The following is a 19774-nucleotide window of genomic DNA, read 5'->3' on the forward strand; positions in this document are numbered from 1 at the left end:
CAGAGGCCTCAAATTAATTCCAACATCTCATTGCTGTTTTCCCTTAAGAAGTCCTGATGGTATTGCACTCACTTTGGGTTCAATCTGTTTATGCTTATCGGAATGCCCATTGGAGCAGCATTTCTACCATTCTGTCCCATTTGTCTTGGTCCAGGGAATTCTTGTGATTAGCAGAGGTCTTGGTAGTCATCCCTATCACCTTTATGTCAACTCACTGGTTATGAAACAGTTACATCCAGTTAGAATAAGAAAGGAATCATGTAGGGAGAAGGGGGGGCATTGAATATTATTAGAGCCTTGAGGAATGAAGGCCACAGGGTGAAATCCATTGCATATTAAGTAGCTCGGCTTAATAAAAACCAAAGGAAACAGCAGCAAACTCTTACAGAAAGTTCTTTTGACCGGTCCTCAGCCCATTTCTTTCCTACTTCTGTAAGTGATACTTGGACAGACATGTGCCTTCACACATGCCCAGACCCGATTCTGACCTGGTTTTACCCCTTGGCATCAGGCTCAAGGGCATCTTCATGCCTTCTTGTGTGAAGGCTCATAGCTGGTGCCCGATTCATGTCCTTTTTAGCAGCCAGTAAGAAGGAGACCTGGAGAAGGCCTTCCCTGACCACACAAAATGAGGCGGTGCCCACTCTCCCACATTCTCTTTTGTCACACTTCATTGCATCACTTCATTTTATTTCTCTGTCTAGCAGTTACTACTCTCTCTTGTGTATTCATTACTTGACTTGTTTATTTTTTGTCTCTCCCAATTACAGTGTAATTCTATGAAGGAAGAGACTCTGTCTTGTTCAGCACGATCCCTAGGGCCTAGAAATGTCCTTGGCACATCATGATTCCCCAGGAAGTATTTATTTACTCAGTGAAATAATGAGAGAATAACTTTGCATCCTGTATTGTGAGTGTACATATAGCACCGAACAAAGTGCCAGGCATGCAGCAGGTATTCACAGTGATCCTCTTTTGCCCCACACTCACTTTAAAATGGGGTGGGGTCTTTTGGGTTTTCCACATAGGATATCATGTCCTCTGCAAAGAGTGAGAGTTTGACTTCTTCTTTCCTGATTCAGACACCTTTTTATTTCTTTTTGTTGTCTAATTGCTGAGCTATGTTGAGCAACACTGGTGAGTGTGGACCTCCCTGTCGTGTTCCTGACCTTAGCGGCTCAGTTGCACGCTAAGGGGTGATAGGATCACAGTCTCATTGATTCAACTGTTGACTGACTTATTCCTTTTATTTCTGGCTCAGCTTTGGCCTTTGGGCCAGGCCAGGAGGCTGCAGTGCAGCAAACACACCAGACTACTAGACGTGGGGATTTCGGGTTGCAGACTTGCTTTCACCTCTGACTCACTAGGTGAGCTGTGGGCAACTTATTTAACCTCTCTGACTCTGTCTTATTATCCAGAATGAAGAGGTTGGACAGATGATGCTTAAATCTCTTGTGGTTCTTGCACTTTTAAAACGTCGCCTCTTTACCTCTGTTCGAATGTGAGCACAGACCGCTGTCTTCATATGACAGTAAACATACATACAAAGTGTCCTGCAGCCCTTGGAGAAACACTGCTGCACAATTCACAGTGTGGCATCACGATGGACACACACCACTCTCTCCTCACCTCCGAGATTTCATAGAAGTTATCAGAACATTATGTTTTCTTGCCACGTACTTTAGGAGTCTCTGTACTCAAAGTAGATTTAGCAAGTCCCCCTGTATGTAGCATTTTTCAATTGAGGATATCAAGATTTATCTACAACTTGTCTTTAAGAGCTATTTTTTTTTCTCTAGAAATTCTCTATATTCTGCTGATTTATCCCCCTGTATGGGCTTTCTGGATGTAAATTTTTATTTATTTATATTTATTGAGGTAGAAGTGATGTAGAATGTTATATTAATTTCAGGTGTACAGTATTGTGATTTGACATTTGTATATGTTGCGAAGTGGTCACCATAATTAGCCTAGTTACCACCCGTCACCTTGCACAGTTAATACAATATTACTGATTATATTCTCCACGCTGTACCTTACATCCCCATGACTTATTTATTTCATAGCAGGAAGCTTGTAGTACTTAACCTCCTTCACTCACTTTGCCCACCTCCAACTCCCCTCCCCTCTGGCAACCACCAAGATGTTCTCTGTACCTAGGACTCTAGGTTTTATTTTATTTGTTTTGTTTTTCAGATTTCACATACAAGGTAAATCACGTGATATTTGTCTTTCTCTGTGTGTCTTTTGCTTAGCATAATGCCCTTAAGGTCCATTCATGTTCCTGCAAATGGCAAGATTTCATTCTTTTTTATGACTGGCTAGTATTCCATTGTATACATATACCATCTCTTCTTTATTCATTCATCCACTGATGGATGCTCAGGTTCTTTCCTTATCTTGGCTGTTGTAAGTAATGCTACAGTGAGCGTAAGGTGCACACATTTCTTCAAATTAGTGTTTTCAGTTTCTTTGGATAAATACCCAGTAGTGGAATAAGTGGATCATATGGTAGCTCTATGTGTAATTTTTTGAGGAACCTCAATGCTGTTTTCCATAATGGCTGCATCAATTTACATTCCCATCAGCCGTATATAAGGTATCTCTTTTCTCATGTCTTTGTCAACACTTGTTATTTCTTATCTTTTTGATGATTGCCATTTTGACAGGTGTAAGCTAGTAACTCGTGGTTTTGATTTGTACTTCTCTGATGATGAGTGATGTTGAGCATCTTTTCATGTGCGTGTTGGCCATCTGGATGTCTTCTTTGGAAAAAAATGTCTATTCAGATCTTCTAAGTTTTTAATTGAATTTTTTTGTTATTGAATCATATGATTTTTAAAAATATATTTTGGATATTAACCCTTTGTTGGATATATGATTTGCAAATATCTTATCCCATTCAGTAGGTTGCCTTTTCATTTTGTTGATAGTTTCTTTCACTGTGCAGAAATCTTGTGGTTTGATGTAGTCCAAATAGTTTATTTTTGCTTTTTTGTTTCTCTTGCTTTTGGAGTCAGATCTAAAAAAATCACCAAGACTGATGTCAAAGAGCTTCTTACATATGTTTTTTTTTTTCTAGGAGTTTTATGGTTACAATTCTTACATTCAGTCTTTAATTCATTTTGTTATTTTTTATATATGGTGTAAGATAGTGGTCTAGACTTATTCTTTGGCATGTAGCTGTCCAGTTTTGCCAACACCATCTATTGAAGAGATTGTCCCTTTCCTATTGTATGTTCTTGCCCTTTTAGACATAAATTAATTGACCATATATGCATGCATTTCCTTCTGAGCTCTCAATTCTACCCCATTGATCTATGTGTCTGTTTTTGTGCCAGTACCATACAGTTTTGATGACTACAGCTCCGAAATCAATGACTATAGCCCTCTGAAATCAGGAAGTTGATACTTCTGGCTTTGTTCTTTCTTAAGTTTGTTTTTGGCCTTTTGGAGTCTTTTTGGTTCCAAGTGAATTTTAGAATTATTTGTTCTAGGTCTGTTAAAAATGTCATTAGAATTTTGATAGGGATTGCATTGAATCTGTAGATCGCTTTGGGTAGTATGGACATTTAGCAGTATTAATTCATCCACTCCATAAACATTGAATGTCTTTTCATTTATTTGTGTCTCCATCAATTTCTTTCATCAATATCTTATAATTTTCACAGTGCAGGTCTTTTTACTTCTTTAAACTATCTTATTCCTATATATTTTATTCTTTCTGATGTGATTGTAACTAGGATTGCTTTCTTGATTTCTCTTTCTGATAGCTTATTATTTAGTGTATAAAACCACAACAGATTCTTATATATTAATGCTATACCCTGCAAATTTACTTAACTTATTTGTTTAATCTTAACAGTTTGCCTATATATAGTGTATCATCTGCAAATAGTGACAGTTTTACTCCTTCCTTTCAAATTTGTATGATTTTTGTTTCTTGTTCTTTTCTGATCACTGTGGCTAGGACTTCCAATAGTATGTTGAATGCAAGTGGAAATGATGGGCATCCTTGTCTTGTTTTCTTTTGTCTCTAAGGTAGTTTTTGATTTCTTCTATGACTCGGTAGTTGTTAAGTAACATGTTGTTTAATTTCCATGTTTTTTTTAATTTCCCAGTTTTCTTCCTGTAATTAATTTCTAGTTTCATACCATGTGGTCAGAAAGGATGCTTGATATAATTTCTGTCTTCTTAAATTTATTCAGATTTGTTTTATGGCCAAACAGGCAATTGATCCTGGATAACATTCCATGTACACTTGAGAAAAATGTATTCGACTGGTTTTAGATGGAATAGTCTGTATATATCTGTTAGGTCCGCCTGGTCTAGTGTGTATTTTAGGGGCCAATATTCCCTTATTGATTTTCTGTTTGGATGATCTATCTGTTGATCTAAGTGAGGTATTAAAATTCCCAACTATTACTGAATTGCTGTCAATTTGTATCTTTTGTCTGTTAATATTTGCTTTATATTTTTTGGTGTTCCTATGCTGGGTGCTTATGTATTTATAAATCTGATATCTTCTTGCTGGATTGATGTTTTTATCATTATGTAGTGCTTCTCTTTGTCTTTTATTACAGTCTTTGTTTTAAGATATATTTTGTCTGGGATGCCTGGCTGGCTCAGTGGTTGAGCATCTGCCTTTGGCTCAGGGCATGATCCTGGAGTCCCAGGATCGAGTCCTGTATCAGGCTCCCTGCATGGAGCCTGCTTCTCCCTCTGCCTGTGTCTCTGCCTCTCTCTCTCTCTTTCTCTCTTTCTCTCTCTCTGTGTCTCTTATGAATAAGTAAAATATTAAAAAAATCTATTTTGTGTAATATGAATATAGCTATACCAGATTTCTTTTGGTTTCCATTTATATGGAATATCTTTTTCTATCCCTCCTCTATTTGCTCTGTATATGTCCTTGCTACTGAAAGAAGTCTCTTATAGATAGTATATAGATGAGTCTTGCTTTTTTAATCTTTTCAGCCACTATGTATCTTATGATTAGAGAATTTAGTCCTTATACATTTAGAGTCATCATTGCTAAGTTTGGACTTATTGCCATTTTGTTAATTGTTTTCTGGGTGTTTTTTTGTTAATTCTTCTCTGTTCTTTTCCTTTCTTTCCTTTCATTTGATGATTTTCATTAGCATTGTGTTTAGATTTCTTTCTTATTTTTCTCCTGTGCATTCACTTTAGGTTTTTACTTTGTGGTTACCATGAGGTTCACATATATTATCTTATGCATTAACAGTTTAAGTTGATAGCAACTTAAATTTGAAAATATTCCAAAAGTCTACATTTTTACTTCCACCTCCCCACATTTTATGTTTTTAATGCCACCTTGTACGTATTTTATGTATTTTATGTATTTTATCTAATTATTGTAATTTTACTTAATCTTACTACTTTTGTCTTTTACCTTTCTTAGTAGCTTTATAAGTGATTAATCCACTGTCTTCACTAAATATTTACCTTTTCAAGTGAGATTTTCATTTTTGTATGTTTTCTTGTTATTAATTAGTACCATTTCTTTTTAGCTTAAAGAAGTCCTTTTAATATTTCTTGTATGACTGGTTTAGTAGAGATGAACTCCTTTTAGCTTTTGGTTGCCTGAAAAGCTCTTTATTTCTCTCTCAAATCTGAATAATAGTCTTGCCAGGTAGAGTATTCTTGGTTAGAAATTTTATCTTTTCTGAACTCTGAATATGTTATGCCTCCCTTCTGGCTTGCAAAGTTTCTGCTGAGAAATCTACTGATAGCCTTATGGAATTTTCCTTGTATATAACAATTTATTTTTCTCTTGCTGTTTTTAAGATTCTCTTTGTGTTTAATTTTGACATTTTAATTATAGCATGTCCTGTTGTGACTCTCTTTGGGGTTCACTGTGTTTGGAATTCTCTGGGTTTCCTGAACCTGGACCTCTGTTTTCTAGGTTAGGGAAGTTTCCATTCATGATTTTCTCAAATAAGTTTTCTGCCACTTTCTCTCTCTCTTTTACTTTTGAGACCCCTATAATGCAAATATTATTTTGCTTGATCTTGTTTTAGAGATTTGTTATCTTCATTTTTTTAAAATTCATTTTTCTTTTAGCTACTTTGTCTGGGTGAGTTCCATTACTTTTTCTTCCAGCTCACTGAACTGTTCTTATGCTTCACCTAGTGTGCTGCTGAGCCCCTCTAGTGTGTTTTTTCAGTTCAGTCATTATATTTTCAACTCTGTGACTTCTGTTGGGTATTTTCTTATATTTTCTGTTTATTGAAGTTCTCACTGTTTGCTTATGCATTCTTCTCCCAAGTTCAGTGATCATTTTCATGACTGTTACTTTGAATTCTTTATCAGATAGATTACTTATCTTTATATCATTAAGGTATTTTTCTGAGATTTTAAAAATTCTTTTTTTTTTTTTTTTTTTTTTTTTGGTTTTTGGAATCTATTTCTCATTTTGCTTGATTCTCTGTGTTTGTTTCTATATATTAGGTTAAACAGCTACTCCTCTTAGTCTTGGAGTGGCCTCTTGTAGGTGATGATCCTCTCATTCAACCTTACCATAGCTCTTGTTTGTCTCTTGAACATTTGTGATTGTCTAGTTATCTAATAACTTGATTCATTCTTGATATGACCCTGTTGTTGAGGGTAGACAAGACCTGTCAGTGATCCAAGGAGAGGAATCTCATTTAGCACCTAGTTTCAGGCCAATTGGACGTCAGACCCTCAGGCAATAACTTTTAAAGTATGCAAATATATATAGTCCAGTGGGGCTGCAATCACAATTCCTGCTGGTCTTCAGACCAGGAGATCTGGACCAGGAGATCTGTACCCTGGGTGACAGTTGCAAGAATCAGGGCTCTAGATGAATGTTTAAGCCTTTTACTTTTCTTTTGGTAAGTCTCATTGAGCTGCAGTGAGGCCAAAGGGGTATGCAAAGATTTTGTCTCCCTGCTTAAGTTCCCTAGGAGTGCCTCCTTAGCCTCTAGATATGTGGGAAACCTGAAGCCTGTCCCTCTGGCTGAAGCTCTAGTCTGAGTCAATAGGCCTTTTTCACAGGAACACTGGGTTGTATTTCAGTCTGCTATTTGTGCAGTGCTCTGGGTGTGATGGCCTGCCAAAAACTGTCTTTCCAATTGTTACAGTCCCTCGGAGCTCTGGAATGCTAGCCCTCTTGGCCACCAGGGCCAGGTGATTCAGGAGTGACCTTTGTGGGAATTGCCCGCACCCACTGGCTTTAGCAAGGCAGCTGGAGAGTGTAGAGGGTGGGACATGCTCACTGGCATTAGAAAGGCAGTAGGAAAATGTCTTGACTATGCATGTGGGCATCAACAGTGCAGTGAGAAAGTGCTTTGTTTGTGTATGTGTGCAGCTTTAGGCTGGGAGTGGGAGATGCCATGACTGTTCACACTCACCAGCCCTGCCAGGGGCTTGGGGAGTGTCACAACTGCCCATGCTTGGAGACTTTAGCTAAGGAGCAAGGGAACACCGTGACTGACTATCCTCCCCCACCTCAGCCAAGAAGTAGGGAAGTGTTGCAAATGCCCACACTCTTCAGCCTCAGTGAGCACTGTGACTGCTTGCAGAGAGTGCAGTAGGTATGACCTTCAGTGCCTCCATCTCTGGGGAGCATCTCAACTGTTCCCCACCTGTTCAGCCAATGCTCTCAGATCAGCAAACAAATCTCGCTTACATATAATCTAGGCACTTCTCAAACTGCTGTTTTTCTGCTGATTCTCTGGGTCAATCCTTTAAGAAGGGAATCTCAGTTTCTTATAGCAATTTGGGACTCCTAGACTTCAGCCCTGTTGGTTTTCCAAGCCAGATGTTCTGGGAGTTCATCTGTTTAGTGCAGATTCTAGTTGTGGGTGCCAGTGTGAGGCCTCAGCCCCTGTGTCTCCGGGAGAAGCACCTGTCTGGTGAGATCCCTCCCTATTGTGTGACACCATGCTGGGGATGGATTTTTTGGCAAGACCATGTCTCTGCCTCTCCTACCTATTTGGAGGTGGTCCTTTTATCTTTTGTTGTGGACAGCAGTTCACCTGGTTTTCAGATCTTTTTCAGAGGGACGTGATCCATATGTAGCTGTAGATGTGATGTGTCTATGGGAGGAGGGAAGGTAGGACATTCCTAGGCTGCCATCTTGGACTGCTTCATCAAATACTATTATTTTTAAAGAAGTGAAAGGATGAATGGGTTGAAATCATAAGAATAACCTACACTTTATATTCCGTCAGTGATATGCATCAGAAGTCCAGAGTTACAAAGTATCTTGGTATCATTACATGCACTACAGAATGTCCTCATAAGCGCTAACTCATTACATGAATTAAGGTTATCACTTGTCAAAATGTTACCCCATAAATGACTGGGTCTGCTGACTATGGTTCCTGTGAATTCACTCTCCAATTGACTGCAGTTTGAATGTTTTCCTTCAGTTTTCTGAGTCTGCTTTTGCTTTAGAGTTGGTGCTGCCACCTAAACTCTAAATCTATAGTTACTTTAATTTTTATCTTACTTGATGGATCTCTGGAAGGTCTCCCTCTGCCCTATTACTATGTCCCAGCTTGTGTTCTTGTGCTGGATCATACATCTATGCTTTGTACATGCTCTTCTCTGCCTAGAGTGTTCCCAACCTCATTTGCCTACCAAACTCACGCTCGTTTTTGAAGATGTGGCTCATACATCTAATTCCTCTTTGAAACCTTTCCAACCCACTCTCCTGATTCTGGAAAGGACTGACTTCTCTCTTTCTTATACTAACATTATGCCAATATATAACAAGATCAGAGTATTCTTTATTACTTTACTTTGCATGTCTGTATTACTTACTGAGAATTCACTGTAGATAAAGATTTTTGTCATTTTAAGTTTTTATATTCTTAACCATAGTCTAAACATACTTTGGTAAATGTTGAATGAATGGAAAGACAGGATTTAATTTCTGATCCCAACACTAAAGTTTTAAACAGGTTTTGATCTATGTATATGAAATATTCTTTGAAATGGCTTTATGGGTAGTAATGGGATTGGAAGGAAATCCAGAGGATTCCATGAATCCCATGAAGGATGTCTATAGTTAACTATGGTATGAATCAAACTGTGGTTTAGTTTACATTAATTCATCCAATTAAGAGATGTTAATTAGATCAGCCTGCCAGCAAGGGGATTAGAACTAGTATTAAGATGACTGGTTTTTTTCTCCATCATAAAATGTAGCTTTCATAGTCTCTAGACACACTAATGAAGTGAAATTTGTGAAGCAGCCCATGGATTGATTGAATTGGCAAAACTTCAAATACATTTTTAAAAATATGGCTTTCATAACTTTTTACTACTTTATAATCTTTAATTGAAAAAATGCTATAATATAATTAAGGAAGACTTAAGAAAGAAATAAAACCACTGGTAAACCTGTCATGCTAAGTAACAGATTTTTTTTTTAAAGATTTGATTTGATTTTTTAAAAGATTTATTTATTTATTTTAGAGAAAGAGAGACAGTGCAAGCAAGCACAGGGCAGGGAGGGGCAGAAGGAGGAGAGAGAAACCCCGAGCAGACTCTGCTGAGTGTAGCACCTGATGTGGGGCTTGATCCTATGACACTGAGATCATGACCTGGACTGAAATCAAGAGTCAGACGCTTAACTGACTAAGCCACCCGAGTGCCCCTTTTAAGATTTTATTTTTAAGTAATCTGTACACCCAACATGGAGTTCGAACTCACAGACCTGAGATCAAGAGTCATAGGCTCAACAGACTGAGCCAGCCAGGTGACCTCTGAGTAATGGATATTTTAATTGTTGCTTATTACCTTCATGTGCATTCATATTTTAATATAGTTACAATCATGGGATTTTTCATTTTTCTACAGACTTCCCATATATGATCTTTTTTTAAAAAAATTTTTATTTATTCATGAGAGACACACATTGAGAGAGGCAGAGAGAGACACAGGCAGAGGGAGAAGCAGGCTCTATGGAGGAAACCCGATGCAGGTCTTGATCCCGGAACCTGGGATCACGCTCTTAGCTGAAGGCAGGTGCTCAGTTGCTGAGCCAGCCAGGGATCCCCCATATATGATCTTTTAAAATAGGTAGGGTAACTGAGTGATGGCCATTAAGGAGGGCACATGATGAGATGAGCACTTGGTGTTATACCATATATTGGCAAGTTGAATTTAAGTAAAATAAAAAAATTAAAATGGCTAAATAGCAATATTTACCAAAAGATATTTCACAAATGCAGGTTTCTTGGGATTTTTAAAAAAGATTTTATTTATTTATTCATGATAGACATAGAGAAAGAGAGAGAGGCAGAGACACAGGCAGAGGGAGAAGCAGCTCCATGCCGGGAGCCTGACGCGGGACTTGATCCCGGGACCCTGGGGTCATGCCCCGGGCCAAAGGCAGACACTGAACTGCCGAGCCACCCAGGGATCCCCTCTTGGGATTTTAACTTATATTACTTGGGGAAAATAAAACGTCTCTGAGGTCAGATCAGTTTGGAAAGTTGTGAAAGTGAATAAATTCCTTCACTGTAGGATTTCTCAAAGAAGAAATCTAGAGAAATCTTGCTTTAAGGTAAAGAATGAGAATATTACACATTTTTTTCAAATTAATTTAATGTGAAACTTAAAAAAATATACAACAAAACATCTGTTCCACAGTTAAGTGTTTAGAATGCACTTTGGAAATCAGTGATGGTTAGTCTGATGCTATAGCCTTATTTACTAACCTAATCCTCTACTTTTTGTCAACAGTTTTCAGTCACACTTGGGAAGAAGCCCAGGATCCTTACATGGCTGACAGATCTGTATGATCTGGCCCCCCATGGCCTACCTTCCACCATTCTTCCCCTTGCCTACTGAGCTTTTACCATTCTGGTTTCTTTCAGTTTCTTGACCTCACTAAGCTCTTGCCTATTTGTACACAGGGCTTTTACACGTGCTAATTTTTGACTTTTATAGAACATTTATAATATTTCCTTTCATTGAATTATTTCCTAATTTGCTACCTATTTTCAGGAGATATAATTGGTAACCTAAAGAAATATAGTACTATCGGTTTCATCTTCTACCAACACTACGTTGCATGGCATTTCCTTGTCTTATCTTCCCATTTCACCATTATGGATGCTAGCCTAGACAACCCTGAAAGAGAAAGGCACATTATAGATCACAGGCCTGGTATCAGTAACTCTTAGTTATTTTATTTCCTTGATTGATAAGATGAATCATCAATCAGCTTTTTCCTTTCAGGGACTTTCAGAATATATATTTCATATTGTCATATATTGTAGCTCATGAGGATTTTGCTCAGTGTGACAAGGAAGTGGCAATTTGCTATCTCCCACACTTTTGAAGACCTATGGTGCTTTAAAGGAAGTGAAGGATGACTGTTGACCTAGTTAAAGGAGTCTCTCAAGAACACAAAGTAAGACCTGGGAGATATAGATATATATTCCTCTATATTTTGCTTGTAGTCAGTAATTTCATCAGTAAATAGGACAGAGCATCAAAGGAATGTTTATCAAAAGTGTAAGTGACCCCAAATTACAGAATGAGGTTTTGTTCTAATCTATGGGCAATGGCAGATTCCAAGCCCGGGCCACTGCACGACATCCGGTGGGGCTGTTTGTATAGGTGCTGTTTGGCTCTGGGGTAAATTGGGTCTCTGGAGTTCAACATGGTAGCCCTGGCAGAGAAGTTAAGAGATTTGCTAAAGGTCATTTTGTGGTCTCAGGCTGCCAGTCTTATATGTTTGATGATAAAATCAAGAATTAAACATTTTTGGCCAGGTTTGAGAGATGGTGAAACCAATGTAAAGTAAAAAAAGGGTAAACTTTCAGTTTAGATTTTGAAATCAATTGACTCAGTCCAAACTGGGGAAAATCTGACTTGAGGGTGTTTAAATTTCAAAAGCCTCAGAGAGGAGTTTGTTAACCATAAGCACTGTTAGGCAATCCAAAGGCTACAGCTGCAAAATGGCCTAGTTGAATTCTGGGCTGAAGAAATAGAGAGAGAGCATCCCAAGCCCCTGTATTGGTCAGAACATAACAGATATTGTGTTCCATTCTAGGAGCCATATTTTAAAAATGGATACTAATACATTTTTGATCCCTGAGATCAAGTGCATGGTACCTAGTAGCAACTCAGTGAATATTCAGTTAGGCTGTTGCTGAACTAACTACACTATATGTAAAGCACCTGGCACATAGCAGGTCTCAGAAATGTTTGGTTTTCCTTCTCTTTTCACAAGGAGGGAAATCAGAATGATATAGGTCTCGGAAAACACTCTAACTAAATAAACTTCCCAGAAATTTAGAATTTTGCGGGGAGGGGGTATCTGGGTAGCTTAGTCAGTTAAATGTCTGACCTTTGGTTTTCATTCAGGTCATGCTCTCAGGGTCATGAGGTCGAGTCCTGTGTTGGGCTCCACATTCAGAGGTGAGTCTGCTTGAGATTCTCTCTCTCTCTCTCACTCTCTGGCCCTCCCCCAATTCTCTCTTTCTCTCTCTCTCTCTCTCTCTCTCTCAAATAAATAAATCTTAAAAAAGAAGAAATTTGGAATTTTTCTGAATCTGAGTCTACAAAAGCCTAGAGCCTGATTCTTGCTTTTGTTGTCATTCTCTACAGACATGTGGGTTTGATATTATTAAGACACTACTGGAATTATAGAAATGCCAACCAGCGATATTTCCCTCCCTCTCTCTCTCTCCCTGCCTTTCTCTTTTCCTCTTTCCTTTCCTTTTTTCCCCCCATTTACTGAAGGCACCAACAATGTCCTAGACTCTGGGAATTAAAAAATTAATCATTTATGATTTATTTGAAGGGACTTAATGTGAAAGGAAGTAGAGAGACATGAAAACAAATAAGTTATGGTATAATGTGTGGTAACAATAGAAGCACGTAGAGGGCACAGATATAGCAATTCAATTCAATATATACTGACTTTGAGGACCTTCTGTGTACCAGGTACTGTGTTAAGCCTGGGAGATACAACTGAAAACAAGACAGACCCATCTTTAGTAATTACATGTGTGTAAGTATTCTAGAGAAGGAAGCATAAGCTACCATGAGAGTTAATCAGGAGAAGAGAAGGGGTTCCCTGAAGAAGTGATGTTTGAGTGGAGGCTGAATGAAGTATAGGAGTTGGCCAGGCATGAAGCGAAGGGAAGAACAGTCCAGGCAAATGTCACAGATGAGCTGAATGTTGTTGGATTTTCCTTGGAATATGATACCTTTCACAACAGGTAATGTTCTTTGGCAAAAGTCAAGTGTGATGGTCATTTCAAGTTGCTCTCATGTTTGCTGGAAAAAGAAGTAACCCAAGAAGCACACACAACTAGCAAACTTGGAAAGTCCTGTTTGTTTTGGCAGCATTGGCCTTACTTACAGGCAGAACACAAGGTCTTGCCTGTTGTTGTAAATGGAAGCATTTGGAGCAGACCCTCCACCTGAAAATGAAGACTCATTTTTTAGAGTAGCAATTTCTTTCAAGGGCCTCTTGTAAAATTTATCTATTCTAAGAAGATATGACTTACAACACATTAGTGAGAATGAGTGCAAGAGATTACTTTTTATTTTTTTATTTTTTTTAAGGATTTTTTTTAAGATTTATTTATTCATGAGAAACAGAGAGAGAGAGAAAGAGAGAGAGAGAGAGAGAGGCAGAGACACAGGCAGAGGGAGAAGCAGGCTCCATGCAGGGAGCCCGACATGGGACTCGATCCTGGGTCTCCAGGATCACGCCCTGGGCTGAAGGTAGATGCTCAACCTCTGAGCCACCCAGGCATCCCAAGAGATTACTTTTTAAAGAAAGAGGAAAGAGGATGGTGTGGGAAGAGTGAACAGAAAAGAAAGAAAATGGAGACATTTCAGGGTGTTGTGAGTCTGCAGAAACAGGAGGCCTTAGAATGAACAGCAAAGTTTCTAGACAGCAACCATCGAGAGTTGACTTTGGGAGTCTCTGGGTGAAAAGAAAAAATGGAAGACTTAAACAATTTCCATGAATTTTCTGACTATAAGAATAGTCTATGAGGAAATAAGGGTGAAAGATCTGCTTGCAAAACCCACTCAGTGAGACTTTTCTGGCCACCCCCACCTAAATGGGATTAATCACCTTTTCCGCTGTGCTCTTTAGCTTCTTTGTATATAGCTCTATATTAGCAGATATTGCATACTGTGTTATATATTTACATGGCATCTTAAGGGGCCCTGGCCCAGTTGGGGACATCAGAGGAAGTTTCCTGAGGGAGTGACTTTGTTTTGTTTTTTATATATTTTTCAATTGGAGTTCGATTTGCCAACATATAGCATAACACCCAGTGCTCATCCGAGGGAGTGACTTTGAATTGAGATTTGAAAGTTGAACAGGCATTAGCTAAGAAAGGAGGGGAAACCTGAAGGAGTAACCTAGGTAAAGGTGCTGGGTGAGGATGGAGATGACTTGAGAGATAGATAAAATCAATAGGACTTTATTATTTCATTCAACAAATGTCACACGGTAGGCATCCCTCAGGCTCTGGAGATGTGATGGTGAGAGAGATTCCAACATTCAAGGGGCTTACATCGTAGTGGAAGGAGACAGATAACAAACACGAAACAGATCATTTGTTGATGGTGTCAGAAGGGCGAGGGACAAGAATGCCTTCTGGCCTCTAGGTTGGGCAACCTGATGGATGCTGGCCCCAAATCCAAGGTAGGGAATGCTAAAAGACTTGTCTAGGAAGAGCATGGGTTCAGCTGGGACATGGTATTTGAAGTGCCTTTGAGATGAACAAGTGGATGTCAAGTATTTGGTTGTATATGTGGGTTTGAGTTTCATTGTTGTCTGGGCCTGGGACAGACATTTTGCGGTCAGTAATGTACGGATGGATATTAAAGCCACAGGAGCGGATAGAACAGCCCTTGTGACCAAACAGAGCCATGCATTGTACAACTCAAGGGAGAGCCAGTTACCTGGAGTGTGATGGGTGTCGCATCTTCTGGACTTGTGCAGAGTGCTGGCTATGGATATGGGAAAGATGGCACAGGGAAGGAAAATACAGTAGAAGGAAAGTGAGCTTTTATTTAGTAATGCCAACATGTAAAGGCCAGGCCGAGAGGAAAGAGCGATGAAGGGAGAATGAGGAGGAAGAGCAAAGAGCTAGGAGGAAAACCAGGGGAGTGATGCCAGGGCAACTAAAGGAAGAGAGGACTTCGAGGGAGAAGTGGTCACCAGGGTCAACTGCTGCCAAGGAATCTAGTAAGACAAGGTCTGGACACATGGTCATCTCATCTTGGTGCCTTGATGAAAGCTGCTTTGGTGGAGTAGTAAGCATGGAGTAATAAGGCTAACGGGAATGAGTTGAGGAGTGAGTGGGAGGTGAAGAAATGAAGACAACTGATGTGTCCTGTGATGTGACATTTGAAACGGTCCTCACCCAGCCATGCAGGATGAGCCCCAGGTTGGGTGGTTCAGCTCAGAGAGAGGTGGTAAGTGTAAGAACCCTATTTGGAGGTGTTGAGCTCAGTAGTGGTTAGGTTTCTGAGCAATAGGTTTTTTTCTTCCTCTTCCTCTACCATTTTATTGTCTGGAATATGACACTGATTAGAATGACAGTGTCTGAGGTGACGACAGGAGGGAGTTTTTGGAAAAGGGGCTGGAGTTCTCAGCACACACTGAGTTGATTCTACTGTTATATTTGAACAGGACTAATAAATTGGGAAAACATGGTACAGACCACACACAGGTTTTGGGAAGTCCTCCACTGATGTAAGGAGCATATCCCTCAAACCCTTTTGTTTAAATATACCCTGCTGTTCTCTCCCAGTCTATCCATTGCCCTTTAAGGGGTATCAATCTTCTGATCACTTGCCGCTTCTGACCTTTCTCAGGGCCTTCAATGGAAGCAACCTGTAAAACTAGTGTTCTACGGGTGAGCATTAGTTTGGTGGGGGAGAGTCTGGGAAGCTCAGTGGCTTTAGGACGCACCTGTTGGGAGCATTAGCTCCTCCTTTTGCTCTTGTTCTCAAAATCTCTGTGTATTTTTTCTGCTCTTCAGGAGTGTTGTCCAAGGACCTGCTCTCCGAATCTATAACATACAGCTGCCCTCCAGAATGCTCTTTAGAAAGGCCCTTAAGAGTTGGAATTCATGCAAGTTTAGAAAAGGGTCTTTCCAATCCATTTCCACAGTCATTTCCTAAGAAATTTAAAAATCTCTTATAGAAAAAAAATGACTTTGGGCAGCCTGGGTGGCCCAGCGGTTTAGCGCCACCTTCAACCCTGGGCCTGATCCTGGAGACCCGGGATCGAGTCCCACGTAGGGCGTGGAGCCTGCTCCTCCCTCTGCCTGTGTCTCTGCCTCTCTCTCTCCATGAGTCTCTCATGAATAAATAAAAAAAATCTTAAAAAAAAAGAAAAAAAAGAAAAAAAGACTTTGCATTTCACGTAGGCTTGAGATAGCCTAGTGTCAAAATTCAGAGCATGAAGGAAATAGGCTCATCAGAGCACTTGCAAGCAGGGAGCCTGGCGTGATTAGCGCCTTCGTCTTGATACTTGTGTCTGTGTCCAACCTGACATGCTTTAACCTCGAGCAGCATAGCTTGCTCACTAAACATCACTCCCATTCACGTAAAACTTCCGTGCTCAGGAATTCACTACTAACTACATTGAAGCCATGTCAAAAGAGTGGACTCTTCTAATATAACTCTGAACATGCACAAAAAGTTGATAACCCGAAAAAATGGAGAATATATATAATGGTAATGTGAAACAAACAAACCAAAAATCCAAGTGAAGGAGGACATCATTCTGCTATTCAAAAGGAAAGTACGAGTCAACGGGATCTTAAATTTCACACACAGGTTCTCTGGAGGCAGCGCATCCCATCCAGCTAGCCCTCAGCGTGGAAATCCTCCAAATTTGCGTTTGGGGAAGGCAAGGGGCCGGGACTCCTTCTGACTCCTTGGGAGCAACTGGGAAGCTAAAGAGAGTGGGACAGGGCTCATCTTGAGGAAGTCTATTGACAATGTGCCTACTAGAATAAAGGTTAACATATATTTATTTTTCAGTCTCTGAGTATTTCCATGTATTCTGGACTGTGTGTGTTTTCCTTTATTTTTGGAATGGAAGTCTCTCGAGAGTAAAGTGTTTTCCTTTCAAGGAAAGCACCCAAGTGACCGATGTGATGGGCTCTTACTCTTGTTCTCACTATTGCTCTGAGCACGTGCTCCCCCTGTATTCTCTCCTTGCATGGCCACATGTCACATGGCGTGGTCACACGGCAGGCGCTGTGGGCATTTCCAGGCGGGAAGGGTTAGTCTGGTGGGCCAGTGACACTCCAGCGCTCAGTCGGCTGAACCCAGAACGCGACAATCACAAGATGCTGCTGCTGTGCCACTTTGGGGACGACATGGCCATGGTGCCTCTGAACAATGCCACGGCCATTTGAAATCTCTCAAGCGCTGGTATTGTCATCAAGGAATTTCTCCGACTTGTATGTCTGGAGCTACCGCGAACTGTCAACTGTGAGTGGTGTCACGGGCCTACGTTGTTGGGTTGTTGGGAGGTTAAGGAAGCAAAGAGGGAAGGCCCATTCAATATTTTTAAAAGCTCTTTTTATAAAAGTGATTATAAAAGCCATACTGGCTTATTGCAGCAACTTGGAAAAGACCCATTTAATATTAAGAGAAAAATGTTTCTTTTATGGACACTGTGTTTTTTATGGTTTTCGTGTATTTTGGGGGACTTGATTTCATGTCAGTGTAGAACAAAGCATCTCACACCACTGCCCTCTGTGCTTTGCACCTCTGTTCCAGTTTTCTTTCCTTTCACAATGTGATAAACAAAACCACATGTTACTTGTGTGGTCAAGTCAAAGGAAAGAATATCTCACCAAAATAAAAGAATTACAAGTGAAATATAATAAACCCAGTCTTATTATGGTTTTTCTTTTCTAAGTTTTTCCTAGCAGGCCCGAAGTAGCCAATGTGAGCCAATGGTCATATCTCTAGCCATCTGTTCTCTTTGCGGGCTGCCCCCAAAGCTGGCACTTTCTCCACTGGAGAAAATTTATCCCAAACAACAGGATTTTTGATTTTCCAAGTTCCTTTTCAACTTCAGCTCGGCTTTATTGATGTTGAATATATTTATTCATTGTGTTTGCACTGGTGTTAAAACTGTCTGTGTGAATAGACTTGACCAGGTTATGAGTTTACATTATTCCTTCTCCACAACTTTTCAACAGCAATTTTCTTTTCCTAAATCCAGTTTATATAATGTTAGGTGTACCCAACAATTTTACCTCTCTTAAGACATGGTTAAATTTCTCCTGTCTTACAGAAACACACACACACACACACACACACACACACACACCACCACCACCACCACCACCACCTTAGAAGAACTCTTTGGCTAATGCCTTTCCTATTTCTTTCTTAGAATAGGAGAGAATAAAGGTCACTAGTATAAGAATACTTCCAGTATTTAAACCTGTCCCCATTCCTGAGCGGGATCCTGCTTTTTTGGGCCTGGTGGAAGGAAGGTGAACCATCTCCCAAGGGGCATCTGGGGGGCAATGTCTGGAAGACCATTTGGGGAGAAGGATTTGGGAGCAATTCTAGTTTGTGAAGGAAATAGAGGGAGAAGTAAGGACGTGTTAAGAAGTGTCAATGGGATCTAATGTCCTTCATGGTGTTTGCATTATTTTGAAATCATTTTTGGTTACATGAATTGGGATTCAGCCAGAAGGACGGTGGTCTATAAGTCTCAGAGATATATATGTCACCTCTGCCCTGGGTGTTTATTTTGCCCACATTGCATGGGGTAAATGCATGCTATGGTGCTGTGGGAGTGTGTTGGGTGCAGGGCTCGCGTAGGTCATGCCTTCACCTTTGGTTCTCTAGTCTGTGTTTACCACCCACAGATCCCTCGAGCCGCACTCTGGAGTGTCCCCACTCTGGAATTCCATGGTGTTGTGCTAGTGCCATGGGAATAATACCGAGGCACACCCCCCAACCCTCCCAGCTATGTGCTGCAAATAACTTGAGCACTGTGCGCACGGAGGGAAGCCGTCTCCCCACTGTGTGTTCATGTGGCCTGAGTGGCCCAGCGCAAATGCAGCTTCTCCGCTTGAGGGGCTGGAACCAAGCTCTTGAAATGCTCTGATTAAAGAATCTAAGTAGGCATGATATTTTTTTTTTTTCTAATTTGGATTTCATAGTTAAGTCCCAAACTGCGACCCAGGGTGGCTCCCAAAGAGAGGGCGCCCTGGTCATTCCTGTTCACCCTTCGCCATCACCATCGAGATTCTAGGGATCTGGTGATGCTGTTTGGGTTGGCAGTCTTCCACCTTCATGTGCTTGCCAGTTCCTCCTCTCTCCCTCTCCCGCGTCCATTTGATCCAGCGTTCTTGATTAGCTGCTTAGAAGAGGAAATTGTAAGATTTCCATGGTGGCTTACAATATCTAGGTGATTAACATATATAGCACATAAATATATGTATACACCCTCCCGCATATTTTTTGGTGTATGGATTATGGAGGTGTCTCATATGTATTTATGTATATTCATATATATGTTGATATATTTGTATTTTGTATATCAAGGTGTTCCAATATATATTTTTTTCTTATAAATTAACTTTGTTTTCCACTTTCTTCTTTTTTTTTTTTTTGGTTGCACTTCCTGAGAAACTTCTTGAATTTTAACTTCTAGCCCTTTAAATGAGCTTTTCATTTCTACTCTCACATTTTTATTTTCTAAAACTTTCTGTTGTACTTTGAAAACATTAAAAATCAGATTTTTTTTTTT

At 40.0% G+C, this 19774-nt stretch overlaps 1 protein-coding gene across 4 annotated transcripts in view; it reads left to right on the forward strand.

The window, feature by feature from the left end:
- LOC144288111 (uncharacterized) overlaps nucleotides 1-17023 on the forward strand; it is a 57157-nt gene extending 40134 nt beyond the window's left edge. For 3 of the 4 annotated variants that reach the window (XR_013356104.1, XR_013356103.1, XR_013356105.1), the window contains exons 8-9: nucleotides 12370-12423; nucleotides 16825-17023. Coding sequence is in view for 1 of the 4 variants with exons in the window: in XM_077855824.1 (XP_077711950.1) it covers nucleotides 12370-12423; nucleotides 16023-16186 (218 nt within the window). In the remaining 3 variants the exon portion in view is untranslated. The other variant, XM_077855824.1, reaches the window with a different exon arrangement.
- The last annotated feature ends 2751 nt before the right edge of the window (nucleotides 17024-19774 follow it).

The sequence above is a fragment of the Canis aureus genome, chromosome 17 (assembly GCF_053574225.1).
Source record: "Canis aureus isolate CA01 chromosome 17, VMU_Caureus_v.1.0, whole genome shotgun sequence".
NCBI lineage: Eukaryota > Metazoa > Chordata > Mammalia > Carnivora > Canidae > Canis > Canis aureus.